Source organism: Curcuma longa, chromosome 11 (assembly GCF_044706935.1).
Source record: "Curcuma longa cultivar G26 ecotype Majalengka, Jawa Barat chromosome 11, ITB_CL_G26_1.1, whole genome shotgun sequence".
Taxonomy (NCBI): domain Eukaryota; kingdom Viridiplantae; phylum Streptophyta; class Magnoliopsida; order Zingiberales; family Zingiberaceae; genus Curcuma; species Curcuma longa.
In genome coordinates, this window is record NC_133871.1 from 21,814,117 (window position 1) to 21,836,566 (window position 22,450).

A 22,450-nucleotide genomic window follows, 5' to 3' on the forward strand; every position below is an offset into this window, starting at 1 on the left:
GCAGGCTTGTGTGCCTACGCTCACATGTAATTGAGTACTCCAAGGTCAGCTCAGCGTCAGCATGCATGCCTGCCTGCAGGAATGCTGAAGGAATACCGACGTCAGCCCCATCATTGTCTCTTTAAATTTCTGAGATAGAGACGCACCACGAAGCCCTGGAAGGGTGCATTAAGTCGACCTCGAGGCCCTATTCCCTATGTGTTTTCCCCAGGCGTGTATGCGTATCCTGCTGTGGGCACAGCTGTTTCTCCAGTTAGGACCTCATCATTGATGCGCATCCAGCCGTACGCCTTTTGCTTTAAGCACATTGATTCGAGCATTTACTCAATCGCGCAGCATCTCCAACGACTTCGAACGCATTTATATTTAGCAGATCGAAAGCTCGCTGCCCTGCATGTTGACTGCAGGCATGCAGGCAGGCAGGCAGAGCACGCTGCGTATGATTTAGAGAGCGAGCAGTGTGGTAATTCTCCCATGCGTCAAAGAAATTGTTCATCGGAAGTCAAACGTTCAAATAAGTTTTGTCAGAGAAAAAGGTTTACTGATGAGCGAACTTTCTCCATTCTATACCCGAATATGAAGTTTTACATGCGATCCAAAATCCACCACAGTTTGAGGTGGGAAGAAGAAACCCCGAGGCAAAATGGGTGGTGTACAAGAAGAAGAGAAGATGAAGGATCTTTGTTTGCTTCGCTTCTCATCACAACTCCTTGGGCTTCTTCCTCCAGCGGAGAAGGATGTCCCTGGCGATGTTGCTGGCGTCGTGGGCGGCACCGAGAAGGCCACGCTTGGTGAAGCCGACGCAGTAGAGTCCATCCTCGCCTTTCCATCCGCCGGGGAAGGGTTCCTTGGCTATGCCATCCTCGGTGAACAGGCCTGAGCCACCCTGCCATAATCATGAACAGAGAGCGTGTTAAAGCATGCAGGCTGCTCATCAATCGCCGCCCGACCGAAAATTTGAACTTTTGCTCCTGCTATCTACGGGCATGGTACAAGCAAAACATTAATGGAGCCGAATTCACGCCGCTGGCCGGCTAAGTTTGGCCCACCGCTCAGCGCCTCTGGTGCAAGGCGTGGCCTACCGCACGACTCTCAACCTAGCTCAGGTGGGCGACCTGGTCAGAGGACCCCAGGAACAGGACGAATGCAAACGCCATTGATGATCATTTTTTTTAGCCTTACCCAATGCAATAAAGAAAAGGAAGCTATGATCTAGTTTGCACCATGCACTAGTGCCTATAAAACGGTGGCTCGCAGGGGGGTAAACCAAAAATGAGGAGAAGACGAGATCAGAGAACCTTGAGCCAGGAAGGCACGTTGCTCTTGTAACCCGTGGCCAGGACAATCGAGTCGAACTGTTCCTGTTAAATATTTAGATAATTTGTCCGAGTCTGTTAAGTTTGTTCGAGTTTTTAGGTAACTGAGTCGTTCCGAGTTTTTAGGTAACCGAGTCTTTTATTTTATTTATTCATGTTGAGATGGTCTATTGTAAAAGCCTATTTATAGGCTTGTTTGGCTTGTCTTTGGATAATAAGAAGTTGGCTTTTCCCTTCATCTTAAGTTTTTTCCCTTCAGCATCACGAATCAGAGGCCGGTGTCAGGTATCAGAATTATCTCCTTCAATGACATCCGAAAGTAATTTTGTGCAACCTGCAATTCCACGCTTTGATGGTCACTATGACCATTGGAGCATGCTCATGGAAAATTTCTTAAGGTCCAAAGAATATTGGACGGTCGTGATTTCTGGAGTAGAAAAATCAAAAGAAGATGCTGCGCTAACAGAAGAGCAATTGAAAGATCTTAAAGCAAAGAATTATCTCTTCCAAGCTATAGATCGTTCAATTCTGGAAACCATTCTCTGCAAGAATACTGCAAAAGATATCTGGGATTCTATGAAAAAGAAGTACCAAGGCACGACAAGAGCTAAGAGGCAGCAGCTTCAAGCACTTCGTTCAGAGTTTGAAATGCTCCGAATGAAATCAGGAGAATCAGTTTCAGAATATTTTTCAAGAACGATGACAATCGTCAATAAAATGCGGATCCTTGGTGACAAGACAGAGGATGTTCTCATCATCGAAAAAATCCTTCGATCTATGACACCAAAATTTAATTTTGTTGTCTGCGCCATTGAAGAAGCAAATGATGTAAGTACACTTTCAATTGATGAATTACAAGGTTCATTATTGGTTCATGAGCAGAAAATCAATCAATATGAAAAAGAGGAGCAAGCATTGAAGGCTTTATCAGAAAATCACTCTACAAATTATAGAAGTGATAGAGGACGAGGAAGAGGTAGAGGTCGAGGAAGAGGAGGAAGATACAACAACGATCAAGGAAACCAACAACAAAATCAACATCAAGAGAATTATTTTCAAAGAAGAGGACGTGGAGGTTATTATTCAACAACTGATAGAACAAAGTCAGCAGACAAGTCCAATGTTGAATGTTACCGATGTCATAGGTATGGCCATTATAGATCAGAATGTTACACTAATTTGAATAAACAAAATGGAGATCAGACTAACTTTGCAGAAGAAGAAGAAGAAGAAGAAGAAGTGTCTCTTTTGATGGTATGTCATGAGAAAGAGAAAACTCAACGACATGTATGGTATTTAGATACAGGTTGCAGCAACCACATGTGTGGGGAGAAGGATACATTTTCTGACTTAGATGAAACCTTTCGCAGTTCTGTCAAATTTGGCGACAACTCTACAATTTCTGTTATGGGAAAGGGAAAGGTAACCATACAAGCAAAAGGAAATACTACCCATACTATCTCTAATGTTCTTTTTGTGCCAGATTTAAAGACTAATTTGCTTAGTGTGGGTCAACTACAAGAAAAAGGATATGAAATTGCTATTAAAGAAGGAGTTTGTCGCATTCAAGATGCAAAGTTGGGATTAATTGCGCAAGTTAACATGACAGCCAATCATATGTTTCCACTTGATCTTCATACAACATCTCATTCATGTTTTTCAGCAAAATCTGATGATGAGGCATGGTTATGGCACTTTCGTTATGGACATCTAAATTTTAGTGGATTAAAAACACTAAAACAAAAGAATATGGTGATCGGTCTTCCTCAAATTACAAATCCTTCTCAAGTTTGTGAAGAATGTGTTGTTAGCAAACAACACCGTAATCAATTCCCCCAGGGAAAATCTTGGAGAGCAAAGGCGGCATTGGAGCTTGTCCATTCAGATATTTGCGGGCCAATAACACCACATTCTAATGGAGGTAAAAGATACATAATTACCTTTATTGATGATTATAGTCGCAAAATATGGATTTATTTTTTGCAAGAAAAATCTGAAGCCCTTACTGCTTTCAAAAATTATAAAGTACTTGTCGAGAAAGAAATTGGCAATTCGATTAAAGTTCTGCGTACAGATCGTGGTGGAGAATATAACTCACATGAATTTGCAAATTTTTGTGAGAATCATGGAATCAAAAGACAACTTACAGCTGCTTACACACCCCAACAGAATGGTATATGTGAAAGGAAGAACCGCACTATTATGAATATGGTGCGAAGCCTTCTAACGACAAGTGGTATTCCTAAAAATTTTTGGCCAGAAGCAGTTAATTGGAGTATCCATATATTGAATAGAAGTCCCACATTATCTGTTCAAAATATGACACCAGAGGAAGCTTGGAGTGGAAGAAAACCAACGGTTGATCATTTTCGGATTTTCGGATGTATTGCTTATGCTCATATTCCAGATGAAAGGAGAAAGAAGTTAGACAACAAAGGTGAAAAATGCATTTTTCTTGGTATAAGTAATACATCGAAAGCTTATAGATTATATAATCCTTGCACTAAGAAAATCATTATAAGTCGTGATGTTATTTTTGATGAAAAAGACACTTGGCCATGGAATCAAAATTGTGTTAAAAGAATTATCCCAGCAGATCTTGATGATGATGAGAAAGTACAACAATCTATGGAGGATAAGCAACAAATCCCAGCAGATCTTGATGATGATGAGAAAGTACAACAACCTATGGAGGATAAGCAACATGAGGAAATCTCTCAAAATACTCCTATAGCAGATCAAAGTTCAATGGAAGTAGAATCGCAAAGGCCACAACGTGTTCGAAGAAGACCGGCATGGATGTCTAATTATGAGGTGACTGGAATTGATCAAGGTGATGATCCTCTTATACATTTTGCTTTATTTTCAGATTGTGATCCTACAACCTTTGAAAGTGCCGTCAAAGATGCAAAATGGCGTAAGGCGATGGATGATGAAATTGAAGCCATTGAAAGAAATAATACTTGGGAGTTAACTGATCTTCCAAAAGGACACAAAACCATTGGTGTAAAGTGGGTCTTCAAAACAAAAATAAAAGAAAATGGTGAAGTTGACAAGTATAAGGCGCGTCTAGTAGCTAAGGGATATAAGCAAGAGTATGGAATTGATTATACAGAAGTTTTTGCTCCCGTTGCAAGCAATGATGGAACAATCAGACTGGTTTATTGCCGAAGTGAAGATCAAGTTGCAGATATACAGACCAAGCCTCTCAAGTTAGCTACATTTGAGGTTACGTGATCTACTTGGAGTCTATTCACGTGCTGCTGTTGTTTTCTCTTAAACTGATTTCTGCCGACTTCAGTTTAAGGGAGGGTGTTAAATATTTAGATAATTTGTCCGAGTCTTTTAAGTTTGTTCGAGTTTTTAGGTAACTGAGTCGTTCCGAGTTTTTAGGTAACCGAGTCTTTTATTTTATTTATTCATGTTGAGATGGTCTATTGTAAAAGCCTATTTATAGGCTTGTTTGGCTTGTCTTTGGATAATAAGAAGTTGGCTTTTCCCTTCATCTATTCTCTATTTTCTATCCCCAAACTGCTGCAGCAGTTCGGTATCTGGGCCTAACCAGCCACCGGCTCGCCAACTCCCCGCCGCCTCGCGTCCGGACCCTCCACGCCCGACGGCCGGGTCGAACTCCGCTGCAGCGACCTCGGTGCGGAACCACGGAGGATGCCGAAGGCGGCAGCGTAGGCCTCCAGGTAAGAAAGGAACTGATGCTTGGACGGGTACTTGGGGAAGCCCTCCGGGAAGCCCAACATTGGAAGCTCGCAGAACTGCTTGGGGAGGTGGAGGCGCAGGCGGTCGTACGTGCGGTGCTGCCACAGCGAGCCCACGCAGCTGGACTTCTCGACCACGGTGGAGGGGATGCCGATGTTGGCGAGACAGGCGGCGGCGGCGAGACCGGAGGGCCCCGCGCCGATAATAATGGGCCCCGGCAGCCAGGTTGCTTCAGGTGGGCTATCGTCGGAGGCAACGCGTCCTCTGTTCCGCTCTGCCCCTCCTCCACTTTGCATTGCCCTGTTTGTCGCTATTCGGCCTTCAGTTCGTTCGTAAGGCGATTCTTCTTCCGCAACTGTAGCAAAAAGGAGCTCCGTCGATTATGACTGGGTTAGGGAAGTCGAAAGGGGAGAGTTTTTCATTTATAGGCAGATGGTGGTGGGTGTTCTGGAATTCGGACAGTTTTAGGGAAGGTTTAATGGAGAGGTTTTACATGGAGCAGAGTAACAGCGAGCGACAGTGAAAGTGTGAGAGACGTCGAAGCGTAAGGCCTAAGGCAAACCATTTGGTTCTTTCTATCGCCATTCTTTCCTCTCAAGCATACTGACCGAGACCAAGAGAGACATTTTGATTGGGATTACGCATGCAGCTGGTTTAAAGGACATAAATGACGGCCGAAGAGTACTGTTGAGTAAATGCTGCTAATCTCACTGCTTCTCTCAGCTCAGTTCTTAAACGAAATCCACAGGAATGTTCCATCGATAACAACATTCATCTTCCATCTGTAAGCTTCAGCCAAGGAGGTAGGGGAAGAGCCATACCGAAAGCTTCACTCTCTCAAAGGAAGGTCAACTCGANCCTCTGTCCCATCGACGAACTTTGCTCCTCTAGGAGTTATCTCCTTCACGCCTCGCGTCACCTTATAAGAGGATGATCAGTTTAAACGAGAGTTTGTCGATGAGAGTTACGCGGCTTTGAAGGTAATCGATGAGTAGTTAAGCGTACCTTAATGTTGCCAGATTTGATTTGGGCGAGGGCGCCCGCGTCGAGGACCGGAGTCTTGCCCGTGAGATTCTTGAGGGCGATGGGGCCTGTCTTAGGCCTTCGGAGGCCGAGCCTGTCAGTGTCGCCGAGCATGAGATGGGCCACCGCGCACAGAAACTGGTCCACCAGCCGCAGCGGTAGCCACCGCAGGAGCGCCACCGTCAGGCCGAACGTCGACATCCGCATCATCTCCCGCGGCAACACATGTACCTGGAGAAGGCGCCATTGTGAAATACTTGATCGCGCCCCAAGAGCAAGAGATGTGTAGGGAGAGCGAGCTTACAGTGTTCCTGACGACCATGTAAGGTTTGGCGCCGTGGCGGCAGAGGTCCAAGCTCACCTCCATGCCGGAATTCCCGCAGCCCACGACCAGCACCCTCTGCCCAACGAAATCGGCCCCGGATTTGTAGGCGCATGTGTGGACGACGCGGCCGAGAAAGCTCTTCATCCCGGGAAAGTCCGGCACCAACGGCTCCGCGTTCTCGCCCGTCGCCACCACCAGCCACCGGCTCGCCAACTCCCCGCCGCCTCGCGTCCGGACCCTCCACGCCCCGACGGCCGGGTCGAACTCCGCTGCAGCGACCTCGGTGCGGAACCGCGGTCGGATGCCGAAGGCAGCAGCGTAGGCCTCCAGGTAAGAAAGGAACTGATGCTTGGACGGGTACTTGGGGAAGCCCACCGGGAAGCCCAACATTGGAAGCTCGCAGAACTGCTTGGGGAGGTGGAGGCGCAGGCGGTCGTAGGTGCGGTGCTGCCACAGCGAGCCCACGCAGCTGGACTTCTCGACCACGGTGGAGGGGATGCCGACGTTGGCGAGACAGGCAGCGGCGGCGAGACCGGAGGGCCCCGCGCCGATAATAATGGGCCCCGGCACCCAGGTTGCTTCAGGTGGGCTATCGTCGGAGGCAACGCGTCCTCTGTTCCGCTCTGCCCCTCCTCCACTTTGCATTGGCCTGTTTGTCGCTATTCGGCCTTCAGTTTGCTATTCTTCTTCCACTACTGTAGCAGAAAGGGACTCGTCGATTATGACTGGGTTAGGGAAGTCGAAAGGGGAGAGTTTTCATTTATAGGCAGATGGCGGTGGGTGTTCTGGAATTCGGACAGTTTCAAGGAAGGTTTAACGGAGAGGCTTTACATGGAGCAGAGCAACAGCGAGCGACAGTGAAGTGTGAGAGACGTCGAAGCGTAAGGCCTGAGGCAAACCATTTGGTTCTTTCTATCGCCATTCTTTCCTCTCAAACATACTGACCGAGACCAAGAGATACATTTTGATTGGGATTACGCATGCAGCTGGTATTAAAGGACATAAATGACGGCCGAAGAGTACTCTTGAGTAAATGCTGCTAATCCCACTGCTACTCTCAGCTCAGTTCTTAAACGAAATCCACAGGAATGTTCCATCGATAACAACATTCATCTTCCATCGATAAGCTTCAGCCAAGGAGGTACGGGGAAGAGCCATACCGAAAGCTTCACTCTCTGAAAGGAAGGTCAACTCGATCATGTTCGCAACGGAAAGGAAGGTCACTCTGACAGAGGCCATATAATAGCCATGTCGCTTGATTCTAACAAACAGGGCAAAAGCATCTGATTGAATTAGTCTTTGAGTGAATGCATGTCTTGACAAGATCTCGATGGTCGTTTTCAAAAGATTTGAACACAAGCGAGGGAATTGCATGCCAGAAATGACAAAAGGAATGATTAAGAAGCAAGGCGACGGCCGTTGCCTCGTCGTCGGAGGGGAACGGATCGCCGTGAGTGCAGTGTTTTCTGTTTTAATTAAGAGTTTCAACCAAGCAATTAATCGTGTGCATAATTTTGTTAGTGGGAGTCAATCCAGATGTTATCTTCAATCATGGAGCGAGCATCCTTGTTCAGTATGCCTTGCCTTCTTCTTCTTCCTTACTCCAATTTGTCAGGTTTAGTCCTAATTATTTTGGTGCAGACACAACGCAAGGCCTAAAGAATATGCAAGGACCCTTTCCTTCTTCTTTCATCTCTGCACATGGCTGAAAGAAAAGAAAGCACCTAATTCTTCATCACCATCTCCTTACTTTTCCTCCTTTTTCATTGGATGCAATTGTATCAGTCTATAAGGATGAGACTTGCTCGTTCCTGCAATGGATTTGAAGTATAGTGACTTTCTCGATATGCAATTTTGTTAGTGTTTCTGTGCATCCAACCGATACTTTTAACATAGAGACATTCTTCCGTAAGACTTTTCTTGTTGACCAACATCAAATCACTGACACTAAAACATAAACATCTGATAATCACTAGCGAAGCCTTATCTAAACCCAACTTGAGTAGCAACTCAAAGAGGGCATTGGAGTTTCTTGAATTTCTCACAAGTATGGATATATAATAAGTTGAGATTTATGGATATATAATAAGTTGAGATTTATAGTCCTAGATCTAATCATTGTTTAATTAAATATAAAGTTTAAAAAAATTATTAATATCTATGTGATGAAAAAAAATATTTAATTAAATGTATTAGTTAAATTAAAAAAAATTCAAAATTTTCATTCCGAAATTAAGATAATTTTCTTTACAAAATTACCCTTCAAAACATACGGTGAACCCGACTCTACCGTCCCCCGCGCTACGAAACCCTAGCGAATGATCGCGCGGCGGTGATTTGAAGCCTTCGTCCACCTAGCCCTCTCGTCTCTCCCCGTCCCGACGAGATATCTCGTCGCCGCCGTCGCCTCTCGCCGTCCCGAAAGAGCTCGTCGCCGCCGTAAGTCCCTGTCCCGATCGTCGCTATCACACTCCCCGTCCCGATCGCTGCCGTCACTCCCCGTCCCGAGGATGGAGCAGGAGCGGCGGCGGGAGCTCGTTGCGTTGGCCGACCACCACCGACGATCTTCTTATACTCACTGATCTTCTTCTGTCTCACTTATCTTGCTGGAGTGCAATTTCCCATGCTGGCAAGTCATTTCGTTATCGATCAATCCTGACACAGAATCCTGCACTGTGCTGTTTCCCGGATTTCGCTTCAACTGCTGATATGGGCTCGTCCCGGGCCGGACATGAGCGCGGCCCATTAACCACACTACATTTGAAATCATTTGCGCACGGTTACGGATCTTTCCCTTCAAAGATTGTGTGTTTGTCCCGCATGTTGGCACTCTCTTCGTAATCTGCCGTTTCTTGCTCGCGGAGTTGGCCGCCGGCGATAACAGTCCTCGCACAAGAGGTCTTCGCGACGGTAATCCAGTTAGAACAGGTCCTCTCCCTTCTCCATTCCCAGTCTTTCTCCGACGACTTTTTAAAGCACCAAAAAACCCTAATTTTCGGTTCGGACTGTCTACTTGTACAGTTGTAAAAAACATTTCCCCCCCTTCTTTCGGAACCCTCCTCCCTCGCGCTTCTCTCGCGAGCCCCCGGCACCCGGCCACCTACCGGCACGCCGTCGGCTGGCAACGCCGCTGCTGCACGAAGCCAGTTCCGCCTCCTCCTTTCCCTTCGCCTCCGGAAGCTCCTCTTCTGCCCGGCGAGGTGGAGCAGCAACCAGTCGGGCCCTTTGTACGTGCAGTGAGAAGCCGCTGTTTCTTGCTTCTTGCTTCTTCCTCGCGTTCACAGTGGCAACTCTTTCTATTCCTGCGTCCAGACCGCTTGTTGCAGTCGTCTGTATATAGCAGGCCGTATGTCATGGATTGTTTAGTCTTACTAATTGAATTTGGTGGTTTGCTAATTATGGGTTTCTGTTTATTAGGTTGGCTCTGGAGCAAGCAATAGGCCGTTGATTGTGCAGCCATATGTTGGATTGTGCAGACATTCCAATTTGATCCTTACATCCGAATCAATCAAGTATAATTTTTTCTTTTCTTTTTTTCTTTTTGATTTTTCTCGAAATGAGTTGTGCACCTAGATTCATATATTCGGTTAGATGCTCATACCAAACTCTGAGTGATGTAGGATTTTTGAAACATTCCACTCTGTCACATAAGATGTGCTTGATCTATGTTACGGGAGTTTCTTGGTGCAGCTGTCCAGTCATGCATCAGGGTATGAAGTTATAAGAATAATTGTATATCAAAGAATCATTTTTCTCTACCTTCTCTTGCAATTAGAAAGATAAGTCTCCTATAACAATTGATAGTGTATACCGCCACTAATGGTTGTGATAAACAGTAATGTCTGTATGTTTTGCAGAATATTAAGCTACCACATCTTCCTCTCTCAACCATACTCCAATTAGCTCCCTTTTTTCATATCTTTTTTTTAAATCTGATGTTACTTCCTCTTTTGCTAATGCCTTAATTTCAGAATATATAACTATGATATTTGTAAGTGATTATGAATCTTGAGTCACTATTTTAATCTATAACTACAATGTATTTATATATTGTATCAGACAATAACTAGTCATATTATTAAGTTAATATACCAGTAATTCTACATACTTGAAGTCATCCTTTTGATCATAGTTTTGTCCCTCTATGATAATTACTTTCAATTGTTCCTTTTAGTCCATTTTTCATAGTTTTGATTCTTCATTTGCACAACATCATCTTGAATTTCTATGGATGTTGTAAATTTTCATCAATTGTCTTAGCTTTATTATTCAATTTGTAATCTAGAATCTGCTTTGTATTGTACAATTCATATTTGTAACTGGCATGCTACTTCAACATTTCTTTGATTTTTTGAGGCAAATTTGGTCTAGGAAACTTTGCTTGTAGATGAGCAATGGATCACCTTGAGGATCCATCAAATGATGCACCTAGATTTCAATGGGGCAAAAAAAGAGGAGTCGGTGGTGCTAAGAGAAATTTTCAGTTCTATGAGTCATTTATGATTGATAATATCATTTATTCATTGTATGACTCTATATATGCCTATAACGAGATTGGTGAGCCTCATATTGGGAAAATAGTGAAGTTATGGCAACAACCAGACAACAAGAGGAAAGTGAAACTTGTATGGTTTTTCCGCCCTAATGACCTCTATAACTATTTGGAAGATAAGCCATTGGAGAAGGAAATCTTTTTAGCCACTGGAGAAGGTGTTGGTCTTTGCAACATTAATCCGCTGGAAGTTATTCTTGGCAAATGTTCTGTGATTTGCACTTTAAGGGATGAGAGGAATCCACAGCCATCAAATTATGAATTGGAAACGGCAGATTACATATTCTATCGCACCTTTAATGTTCAAAGCTTTACAATATCTGAAAATTTTGATGAAAAGATAGCTGGTGTAGAAGTAAAGTATTTTTTAAATCGTAAAGAAGATCAGTCAGATTTCAAGACTGAGGTGAAAGCCGACACTGATAAAGTAGGCCCACTGATTCCCATTCCACCCAGTACATCAATGCCAGATCCTTTGAGAACTGTAGAGAACACAGAAAATAACAACATCAAATCTGCTGCAACTTCCTTTAAGAAAGCTGCTGATATTGTTAGCAAACTTTCAGGACAATGTCTTTCAGACAAAAGAGGATCTCCAAAAATGGAAATTACTTCAGAAGGTGGAAATGTTGAAGATGACTCAGTATATGACAAAAACATATCTCATTCAGGCTTAGTCGATGGTAAATATCTCAAAAAAATGAAAAATCCTGTACAAGTCATGAATGCCACTCATTTAAACATGCATGAAGTAGAGTCTAATGGCTGTAATTCTTCAAGTCATCAAGAATCTTCTGAAATGAGGAGTGATGCTCCAGTTGATAAGATTCTCAAGAGAATGGTCACTAATGCTTCTAAAGAAGCCATGCGTCACCCTAGTTTCCAAAAACCAAATATGGAGTCCAATGGGGTTGGCTCTTCGAAAGAGATTCTTCATTTGAACAAAAAATTGTCAGAGAACAGGAACCTTGTTGATGGTAAAACTAAAATTGTGGATGGACCTGAGAAAAAGACTCCTCTTTTGGCAATGACAAAGAAGCATTCTGACAATGAGGTTTTGCAAGTGACTAGAAGGCCAGATGTGGTAAGACTTACTTTCTATGCACATATTCTAAGCACTTCTAAATTCCAAACTTCTTAATTATATTTTTGAGTAGCAATTTTGTAAACTGTGTCAAGTGCTTTCTTACTTTTGTAATGTTATTTGACTAATCATTTACTTGAAAGATTTAAGTGCAAAGGGATGACTTGCCTGCTTGTTGCTCAACTGTCATCTTAATCTGATTTCAATAGGCTTCACATTGAGAGTGGGGGGGGGGGGGGGGGGGGGGGGGGGGGGGGGGGGGGGAGGTGGATTTAGGGAATTCAAGTTAAGGAAGAGATGGATATTGCTGTATTCACCTTGCTAATCTTGTGTTTTCTTGAGAAGACAAAAGAAACCCACTAGAGCAGGAAATTTGTGCAACCACAGAATAATGAGAGTGAATCTAGGGTCTTTTGGCAAATAAAGACATGCCTTAACCATGTAGTAGGTGCATCAGCAAAATTCATGTGCAAACATGCAACTTGATGGCATCTTGTTGGGAAAAGTGAGGGACTAGTTTTCTCTTTTTTTCCCTTGCTATTCTCAAGTTGATTAACAAAGAAATGTGAAACTTACTAATATTTTTTTCTCTGATTTTCATGAGGCAAGCCTAGGAAGGGTGGGAAGAGACTTTTTTGAGTCAAGAATACAGCCTGTGATAGCTCTTTGTTCAATTATTAAGAAGTTTTTTTGGCACATATTGGATATTGATGTGTTTGTTTCATTGGGTTTGTGATAATTAATGATGAATTTTAAAAGCTCAACTTGAAAAATTCTTATATGTTATTATATTGATATAATTACATATCAGAGTCTGCAAGGCTCATAATGGCACCATTTTGGGGTTCTGGTGCCAAGCCATAGACATGATTTGGGTTGACATGGGTCAATCAAATTCTCTCGCACTTGACCTTTTTTTATTATCAAAAACAAAAAATATAGTGGCATCATTTTCATTTGAATTTAAAATTCATTGAAACAACTTGAAAAAGCAACAGAATATAACTTACTAGTGGTTGCCTCCTTACTATCATCTTATTGCTTTCCATTTGAACGAGACATGTGATTCTTGCAACATTCTATGTATGTAGTAATTTGTTCTGAACAATATACAAGATATCAATATAATTTATCCCTTTCAACTTGATATTTGAGTGAATGCTTTCCTAGAGCTATGACTTCTTCTGAAATCACCATGAATCCTTAATATTGTTTCTCCACACTTTTTCTCTTGTCCATCATCTTTAATTAACTGATACCTAACTATAACACGTAATTCTGTATTTTGAAAAAAAAAAAGTTACAAATCCTCAAAATGAAAGTGTGATGGCACAACTAAAAGAGGGGACCATTAAGAAAATGATGAGAGATATGAAACATTTATTTATTTGGTTTCATAATCTTCTCCACTTAATAACTAGTTTACCTCAAGTTGTTATACTGGTAGGTTCTAAATTATCACTTTTTTTTTCATTTTTTTGCATGATTGAAGATGCAATTAAGCATTGTTTATATCTTCCAACATCTTCTCTCAGAGTTAGGCTCTTCTGACATCTCTCTTTCTCAGAATGAATGGTCTTTAACTCAATCTCCTGTTAACATTTCTCATTCCGTAGAGTTGATAATAGAATGCTAATCTCATTTTTGCATCCAACACTTTTATTTGCATCACTTACAATTTGAAAGTATACATTAATCATTGTCCTTTTTCTCTTGAGTGGTAGTGGCCCCAAGTGTTTTATTAGACCTTAGTATGGAGTTCTTTATTTTAATTCTACGGATGTATGCAGAAAGGGGGTGAGTTGCGCATCCGATCGCGCCGGTCGGTGGCCGGAGATGGCCGAACGCCGGTGAACAGCTGCGGTGAAGGAGCAAACGTCCGAGGAGAAACAGACTGTGCGTCGATCGGAGAAACGGACGGTCTCGATTGCTTCGCGCAGGGGGGGGGGGCAGAACTCCATGTAAATTTATATATATATATATTGTGCAATTACAATTGCCCCCTCTAAGATTGAATACTAACATATATTCATTAATTTGCCCTCCAAAGTTAAAGGCTAGGTCTGCTGTTGACTATGTGCTTTTTTGAGGTATGGTTGTTGGTTAGCCCACAACAACTTGGATGGTACGATAATTGTGCACTTCATGGCTAGGTCAAAGAGACATTTATACCTCATCATGTAATTGTATGGTTGTTACACATAACTCTGCATTAAACTATTTTTGTCTCAAAGATCATACTCTTATATTTGGTTTCTTTAAATTGATATACATATGAGAAGTCATTTCATGGGGACACATATAAAAAGTCACATTGATTAAAAGTTGTATTTATTTGGCCATAGAGGTTATGTGCTGATGCTATTTCTTGTATTTTTTCCCCCAGGATAGAAGCAAATGGTTCAAAATGGTGAGTAGCATTTTACTATCCTGACCCTTTTCTTTATGTTATTATACTCTTTTTTTTGCTCATATACTGAATGTCAATATGCCATATGCTATCTTTGCAGTCCCAATGTGGTACCTATTAAATGTGCTCCCTGCATGAATGACACATTTGGCCTTTTCCTTTCATGATCATGAAACTTGCAGACAAGTCAATAACATCAGTCATAATAATATGGCAGTCTTTAAGCAAATAATGTGACTCGCTGCTTTAATTCTAGTTGTACATGTTCAAATGCATCTCACCTCACATTAGGATTTGCACAGATTGCAGAGTCTCTTTCTTTTTGTCTGCAAATGGATGCACGAGCGGTACTATCCTCTTTCTAATCTTCAAGTAGTAGGTGAAGATTTTTGGGAAAATTAATGCAACTTTTAGAGTTCATTGACCATTAGGAAGCTGGATTTGACCAATGGAACAAATTATATTGTTTTATGTTTATGTTGTATTGGTACTTGTCATATGAACAAAGGAGCTAGATTTGGTTGTGTGGCATGATGTACTCATAGCGTCAAATAATAGGATCATAATTTTATATTAACCCAAATATTAAAGTCTTACACATTTGGTTGCTAATGCCATGTGGTGTAATATGCACACCTTATTGTGTTTGTGCAGTTAGTGGCATGGCTAAACCAGTATGCAATTATGGTGCCTAGCTGCACTAGTTACTGTCCACTAGTCTGTCAGGATGGCGGATAACTTGTTTTTTTTTCAATATAATCCATGTTTTAGATTGCCGGCCCTTGTTTGATAGAATAGAGATGAATCTTATAATTCTTCAAAACTTTGACCATTTTGGCTGTTTAATTCAATATTTTACTTCACATGAAATATCCAGAATTGGGAAGAAAGAATGCGAAAAGCTGAGAGGGAAGGAACTCTTGTACTTGTGGAGAATTTGGACCCATCATATGCATCATCAGAAGTAGAGGTATTTGCCATTCTTTATATTTTCCCATTACCAATCTCATCTAATGTGAAGTTATACCAAAAAGTGAAGGCATATGCACTTCTCTGTTGACCTGAATTCCCTTCTACGTGCCCTTATAAATCTATAAATCACAAGCGCGTTGAGATTTTTGGCAGTTGGTCCTGGACTGACAATATCCGAGTCTCATTTTGCAAAATATGCAAAAATAAGGGAACACTAGGTTCATTGCATTGAATATTTACTCAAAATATAGTAAAAATGGTCAGAGCTTAAACATGCTTGTTTCATGTGCACAAGATGTTAAGTTTTACTGTATAATGTCTGGTAGTCTATTTGCCTCTAAAATTTCAGAGTCAAAATTTTATTTATTTGCTGTCAACGAAAGTGAAGCCTTTTTTAAAGCTACATACACAAGTTTCATTTTACTATCAGCCATGCCTCTCTTGTTTTAGTATTCTTTGTGCACATGGACAAATCTCTATTGCAGAGCCATCCTGTTAAATTCTATTTTTTGTTTTCTTAAACTAGTGCCTTTCTAGACTTCATTGGGTGCAGTAAGAGCTTTATCTTGCGAATCTTATTTACTGGAACAAAGCTTTATGCAAGTGACTGGAGGAACAAGTACCATTGGACTCAATTTTGTGCTTACTTAGACATCTACAAATATTACTGTTGTGTTTAAAATAGTTAGAATTTTCGTATAATTTTTGGAATATCATAGTTGCATATTAATGATATTAACTAACTACAATTCTAAACCTCTAAGAGGAGATGAAAGGGCTTGACAAAAGATGAGGCAACCTCAACAGTTGCAGAAGAATTAGAAAATGGGAATTACTTAGCAGTATGGGTGAGGGAGAGACAAAGTGGTGGCATCTTACTATCGGTTAGAGGCATAGCTTTTCCCCTTATTCTGTCTTTCATATGATTGCTACACAAGCCTTCTGTTTCTTATTGGAAGCAGTTTGGGAAATAGGGAAGAAGTGTTAGGTCATTAATGATGCAGACTGCACTAGTTGTTGAATCTATGGTATTATGTTTTGCAAAGAGTAAGTTGGCTTAGCTGGTTGAAGAAAACATTTTGGCATTGCACATTCTTTATGCTTGCATATATTGTTGCGCACTGACATACAACCTTGCACACATTTTTTTCAAAGACATATTTGCCATTTTTTAACATATTAATCAAACTTCAGGTGCCTACACATGTTCAGTTGCCATTGAATAATTGTAGCATTCACATGCAGTGCATTGTGCACTTTTAGATTTTGGTAGCATTTGAATCAGTTACATACTAGTATTACAAGTGTTTTTTTTTTCTTTCAAAATGTTTTTCTTCTATGTAGGATATTATTTTCACTACCTTGCAGCTAAGTTGCAATGCAAAGATGATACCACAAGCTACATTTCAAAATCCCAATCATGGTATATGATCCTTTGATGTGCCCACACTGATACGTCTGGTTGGATAATTGCATAAAATTGTTCTTGTAACTTCAGGTCAGGCATATGTTATTTTTAAAACAAGGGATGCAGCAGATTCCGCAGTTTCAAAAATCAACCGAGGATGCATTTTACTACCAAACGGAAGGTATTGCTCACTACACCTGAAATTTCTTTTCTAATAACTAAGCAAAAATATTCCGAAATTTGTTATTCATGGTAGTTAATTAGGTATGGTGTTGCATCTACTTGCAAGCTGCAAGCAATTTTTAGTACTAGATGAGGTCTTTTGTTGCATGTTGAGCTTGATTTGTCAGCTCATTGAGGTACTATTTCCACAGGTAATGGAACAGTTATTTTTTTGTTGGAAACCTAGACCTTTCCCTTTCTCATAAGGAACAATGATTTACCTGTTCTAGTTTTCGTAAGCCCTGCACCCTCATCAATTCCACCCTTCGCCCATAAGCCCCTCTTTGCTATCATCCTTGAGCCATCCAAAATCGTCCATGGTTTTCTCAGCCTTCCTAGATCGTGTGGATTAGCTGAATTCCTCAGTTTGCTTGACCTGCTAGACTGACTATCTTGACTGTATGACCCGACTTGCATTGATTGAATCAAGAACACCCAAAGCAGCCTGACAGATCCGAACCAATCAGGCTGCCTGAATCACTTGTTTGTTTGCCTGCCTAGGCCGTCCAAGTTGTCAGGACTGACAGTCAACGGGCTCGCTGAGCCCCATTGGACCAATCAGTCTGACTAGCACTAGTTTGTGACATTGAACTTATTTGTGTGACTCAACTAGCTAGTTTTCTTTGTTACTTAACTATACATTAAGAAATAAAATCAGTGAATTTGCAGGGAAACTAATTGACATTGGTAGGTTCGACCGATAGTCTTGGTCAGGTCAATATTCAGTCAATGTGAAGTTCAACCATGTTGATCTGCCAGTTTGACTACTGAACCATTGGCTTAAATTTAGCTAGTTTTTGTTACTTAACTATACATTTAGAAATAAAATCAGTGAATTTGCCGGGAAACTAATTGACATTGGTAGGTTCGATCAATAGTCTCCGTCAGGTCAATATTCAGTCAATGTGAAGTTTAACCATGTTGATCTGCCAGTTTGACTACTGAACCAGTGGCTTAAATTTGTCTGATTCGATTTCAATTTCAATTTTTATAATTATGATATGTGATACAAAGATTGTACCACATAAAAAGTGTTAAACATTCACAGGTCATTCAAAAAAATTGCATCCTGCTTCAAGCCCTACTGAAAGAGAAAATTTTCTTAATAACTGAAACTATTAAAGTCTGCCAATGAGAATGCCTACTTCCTATTGCATCTAACCCAATGCACTGACAAGATTGTTTGATCATGAAAGATTGTATCAGTGATGAACCAAGACACAAGTATTAGACGCTGCTCCCTTCAACTAATTAAATGCAACCAATGGCTAGGTGATGTTATCATGATATAATCCATATAACTAGCAGTATGAATGGAATTGAAAATATTCTTGGTTATTGCAGCTGGTTCCAACTTCACTGCCACACAAGCATTGATTCCCACTCCTCACCTGTTTCTTTCTAGGCAACTTAATTTCCCCTTTCTAGTAGGGCAACTTGTAGGATAAGAGGTCCCTTCATTATCTCCCTTCATGAAGGATTTCCATGGGTCATGTTTTCTAAACAGTACGTGGAATATTAGAGTTTATTTGAGCCTTTGAAGCACATGCTGCTGCCTCCCATCCATAGATAATGTGGGATCAATGCCCCTCACCACAGACAAAAAAAACTAAAGTCTATTTTAAATCATTTTTTAGTGAATTAAACTTTATGTTAGTAAATCTTTTAATCATTCACACATCATTATCAGTATGGTATTTGTTTTCTGAACAAACACCCAGGTAGTTCAGAAAAATTGGGTTTCAATAATAGCTGCAGCTAGCTGACTCCATTGCATTAAAGGAGCTGGTTGACATGAGCAGTGATTAATAGATTGACATAATTTGGTGAAATTGTTAGCTGTTTAGGAGTTTAGAAGATGCTTGAGGAATGGAGGATAAGTTTAGATTAACTATAAGAATAATAGTGATGCAGTATGACCAAAATTTTGAGATATACTGAATTTTGAGACATCAGATGGATCTTTGCTAGATTTTACGGTATGTCAGATTATATATTTGTTGATAAATGAGGACGAGCTGATCTTGCAATAGCATCAAACATACCATGTTGTTCAACTATCCAAGGATAAACATTTATGTTTAAGTTGATCTTTATCAATTTTGAAAAATGGGAGCTATGAAAAGTTTGCTCCAATTAGAGATTTTTTCCTTGAGTTAGAATATCAAATAAGGATGATGACTGAAGATGTTGAAAGCATATTCCCTAGATTCAGAATTGGAATAAAGTGAAACTTGTTTTTCATGATCTTTAGTGAAGAATCCTTTTGATGAAAAGTGCTTCCAAGCTATAGATAAAAAAAATACAGTAATCTTAATTTAGCTCCTGGCATTAGACACTTAGAGCTAATGTGTAGTATGTGATTCTAGCCCCCAGGGCATGGTTGAGTTGGTTAGTGCGGGGTAGACTTGCTAAAGTGGGCAAGGGTTGAATTTCGACGAAATCGAGGTAATGCCTTCCTTCATAGTGGCCAATTGCAGCTTCCCGATTTACCTCCTCACAGATGGTCGTGAGGCCGACCATGTGGGGCCGTTGGGATGGCGGATTCCACCTTATGCTAAAGTAGTATGTGATTCTAACTTCCAACATAGCTTGTGTCTGCATGTTGATCTTTTTATATCAGTAATGAATGAATTCATGACCCATATTCTACATTTTGGTAAGTTTCATCATATATGCTATCATGGAAGTCATTGCTTCACTGCTGAAATTAATGACAAACTTGTCATATCTGGGAGTTTGGTAAAATCCAAGTAGGCGCTGCAAATGGCATCTGCACCAACTGAACTATTTGCTGGTTTTGGTTGGAATATTACTTGTCAATTCATTTATGATCGTGCCTTGAAAGTTGCAAAGGCAAGGGACTTAAAAGGTTGCATTGTAAAATAACTAGAATTATGTAGATTCCACATAATACATTTTTTGTCATGAATGTAACTATTGTCTTATAATGTTATGAATTTTTTTAAAAGGATAAAATGATACTTACGGCTTGTAATACATTATTGATTAGTGTCTCTTAAGAAATAACATGTAAAGACTAACAGAGAGAGTGTGAATGGAGATGCACGATCTAGGCAGGATAAGAGATATGAAAAAAAGGCAGACATGGTATGAACTGTTGAAAGGCAAACACTTTTATAGTTAGACAAGTTGAATCAATTAGTGAAGGAGCAATGAGTAGAGAGATCAAAGGAAATTCTTGTTAATTCAATAAAAATCGATTTAAATATTGCTGGTGTTATATAGCATTTTGGATTGGCCATTGAAGGAATAAAATCCAGTTAGTCTTCCTAAATAGTTGGGAGAAACAGGAGTCGTAGAATAATGTTTTTTTTTTCCTTTTTTGATATTCTATTGTGATATATGCATGGTAGTAAGTCATCTTGGACAAAAAACGTCCTCAGTTATGGTAATTGTCTTTTGCAGTCCCCTTCTCTGCAGCAAAGGATTATTGGAGGTGCCTAAATCATCTATTCGTGGTCATCTTTCAGTAAATAAATTACTAACACGAGAGACGGTAACTTCATAATAATTTATTGTCTGATTTCATGCACGTTTATTTTTCTTTTTGAATATTGTTATAAATTTAATTTTAATATTCTGATTTTTTTTTTTTTGGTATAGAGAATGGCTGTGTCAACATCGCATTGTTCGCAACCTAACACAATTGAATATGAGATGGCTATGGAATGGCGGCTTTGTGACGAATTAGCAGGAAGGAGCTTGAAAATCTTGCACAAGGTATTTTCATCTTAAATTATGTCTTGCAACTGAATTTAGTCTTTTATTACTAACCACTGAGTCTGATAGACTATCTTCCATTGTTTATAGGAACAAGCTGATAAGTTGAAGGAAGTGAAGAGGAGATTGAAAAGCAAATGAAATGGCTATTAAGTCTCTGACTACCTTTTTAACTGTCCTAGTTTGAATTTTGACTAGGTTTGGTTTTATCAATCTCCTGCCATGTTCTAAAAGCTGAAGACATGTTCCATTGCTTCATACTTACCAGACTATTCTTATAGGGATTTTGAGGGGATGCACTGGCTTGGGCAGTTGATTTTTGAAAAAGAGGCATTTTTAATCGAGGAAAGGAACCTGACCTAATCTCGGCACGCAGCCTTGCTCTGCAACACTGCTTGAAGTTTCAGCAACGTCTTAACCAGATATTAGAATTGTGTATATGTGGCTTAGTTGCTAGAAATTGCACCAGTAGAGTTCTCGGCTTTCACATTCAGCCTTGTGTGCATCTTCTGCCTTTACTAATACAGAGCTTCATCAGCTAGTGGAATGAATCAGCATGGGATATTCAATCAATGAACGCTGGTTGTGTAAGCACATTACTGATCAATATAGGAAATTAGGCATTAACTTTGGTGCAGCTGAAACAGCACCATGGGTTATTATGAATCTGGTATTCACAGCAAGCTTGGATTGCTGTTGAATTTTTTGCAAGATTATATTATTAGTAGTACTTAGATCATTCATCTTTCTTTTGGCTGAGTAAATTTTTTTATTATTTTTTTAAGTTTATCTTTTATTGTCGAAAATTCACCAAAAAACATACATCATTATTGAAGGTGAAATGAAGCTGCCCCTGAAAAACTCAAGCAGTAGGAAGGTGTCGAAAGCTTCTCTAATATCCTACATGGCACAAAGACTTGTTCGTAAAAAACAGTGTACCAAGGATTTCGATTTCTTGGCATTGATGATAACATTCTATATTTTGTAGGTATATTTATCTTCATGGCCTTATCTCCTATACCTAATTCACAGTAATTAAAACACTCGAATCTGTTCCCATTTCTTAGCCTGCAGGCATATTAGATTAGATTAGTCATTACCTGTACGATAACACAAACCGATTCCACTTGTGGAGTTGCAATTAGGACACACCTTCATGTTACTGTCGCTATCGTAGAGCTTCATCATGAGACAAGCATAACAAGGACACCCAATTGAAATTTGATTTCACTTACTTGTTAGTAATAAATTAATTAACTGTCGGCAGAAATAGCTTAGATTCTGCTTGTTGCACAAAGATATCAATAAGAAAGAGAAAGAGGAATAAATTCCAGCTCCAAAGTTAAGTAGCTCAGCATCGACGCATGCATGTATAGAACCATGCACGTTGACTTCGGCAATGATGCCTTTTTTCCTTGGATATTGAAAGATTCTGCACTATTTGACTTGGACTTGAGTTGCTTATAATTATTGTCGTCATTGATTAATTACTCTACATCTCTGCTTATTCGAGGAATAATGAGATGACACGTCGAAGCAGATTATTAACCTTTTAGTTAGATGATGGTTATTGCAGTTGTTTGGTAGGGAAATCCTCAGCTTAAAAACTACACTAGAGAATTATGGCACATAAAATTAATCTAAAAGCCTATTTCTTGTTAAAGAAGAGTTCAATGGATT

The 22,450-nt window shown here is 40.3% G+C and overlaps 2 protein-coding genes and 1 pseudogene across 5 annotated transcripts; 2 read left to right on the forward strand and 1 right to left on the reverse strand.

The window, feature by feature from the left end:
* Window positions 1-1,622: 1,622 nt before the first annotated feature.
* On the forward strand, window positions 1,623-4,553 carry LOC141837341 (uncharacterized). The gene is made up of 4 exons (XM_074724763.1): window positions 1,623-2,175; window positions 2,270-2,461; window positions 2,800-3,237; window positions 3,913-4,553. Exons 1-4 carry the CDS (start codon window positions 1,623-1,625, stop codon window positions 4,551-4,553), a joined length of 1,824 nt encoding a protein of 607 aa, XP_074580864.1.
* Window positions 4,554-5,859: 1,306 nt separating this feature from the next.
* LOC141837342 (indole-3-pyruvate monooxygenase YUCCA1-like) lies at window positions 5,860-7,023 on the reverse strand (annotated as a pseudogene).
* Window positions 7,024-9,526: 2,503 nt separating this feature from the next.
* LOC141838668 (protein ANTI-SILENCING 1) lies at window positions 9,527-21,519 on the forward strand. Of its 4 annotated transcripts, XR_012602657.1 has the most exons (12): window positions 9,531-9,724; window positions 9,796-9,890; window positions 9,999-10,088; window positions 10,750-12,014; window positions 14,401-14,424; window positions 15,302-15,394; window positions 16,741-16,819; window positions 16,895-16,985; window positions 20,456-20,546; window positions 20,654-20,770; window positions 20,861-20,968; window positions 21,052-21,519. XR_012602657.1 is itself a non-coding variant. In XM_074726209.1 (10 exons), the coding sequence occupies exons 3-10, from the start codon at window positions 10,773-10,775 to the stop codon at window positions 20,909-20,911; spliced, it is 1,788 nt and encodes a 595-aa protein (XP_074582310.1). In that variant the 5' UTR covers window positions 9,530-9,724; window positions 9,796-10,088; window positions 10,750-10,772; the 3' UTR covers window positions 20,912-21,519. The 4 variants fall into 4 exon arrangements, 1 of the variants encoding a protein (XP_074582310.1); XR_012602658.1 differs by lacking the exon at window positions 9,999-10,088; XM_074726209.1 differs by having other exon boundaries at window positions 9,530-9,724; window positions 9,796-10,088; window positions 20,861-21,519.
* Window positions 21,520-22,450: the final 931 nt, after the last annotated feature.

What these genes read in the sequence shown, in the direction of transcription:
- LOC141837341 (XM_074724763.1), top strand. Translation starts at nt 1,623, where the DNA reads ATGACATCCGAAAGTAATTTTGTGCAACCTGCAATTCCACGCTTTGAT. An exon ending in TTCAATTGATGAATTACAAG is followed by an intron (nt 2,176 to 2,269) that starts GTTCATTATTGG and finishes TACAAATTATAG; the next exon opens with AAGTGATAGAGGACGAGGAA. An exon ending in AACACCACATTCTAATGGAG is followed by an intron (nt 3,238 to 3,912) that starts GTAAAAGATACA and finishes TTATCCCAGCAG; the next exon opens with ATCTTGATGATGATGAGAAA.
- LOC141838668 (XM_074726209.1), top strand. Translation starts at nt 10,773, where the DNA reads ATGGATCACCTTGAGGATCCATCAAATGATGCACCTAGATTTCAATGG. An exon ending in TGACTAGAAGGCCAGATGTG is followed by an intron (nt 12,015 to 14,400) that starts GTAAGACTTACT and finishes TTTTTCCCCCAG; the next exon opens with GATAGAAGCAAATGGTTCAA. An exon ending in ATTTCAAAATCCCAATCATG is followed by an intron (nt 16,820 to 16,894) that starts GTATATGATCCT and finishes TTGTAACTTCAG; the next exon opens with GTCAGGCATATGTTATTTTT.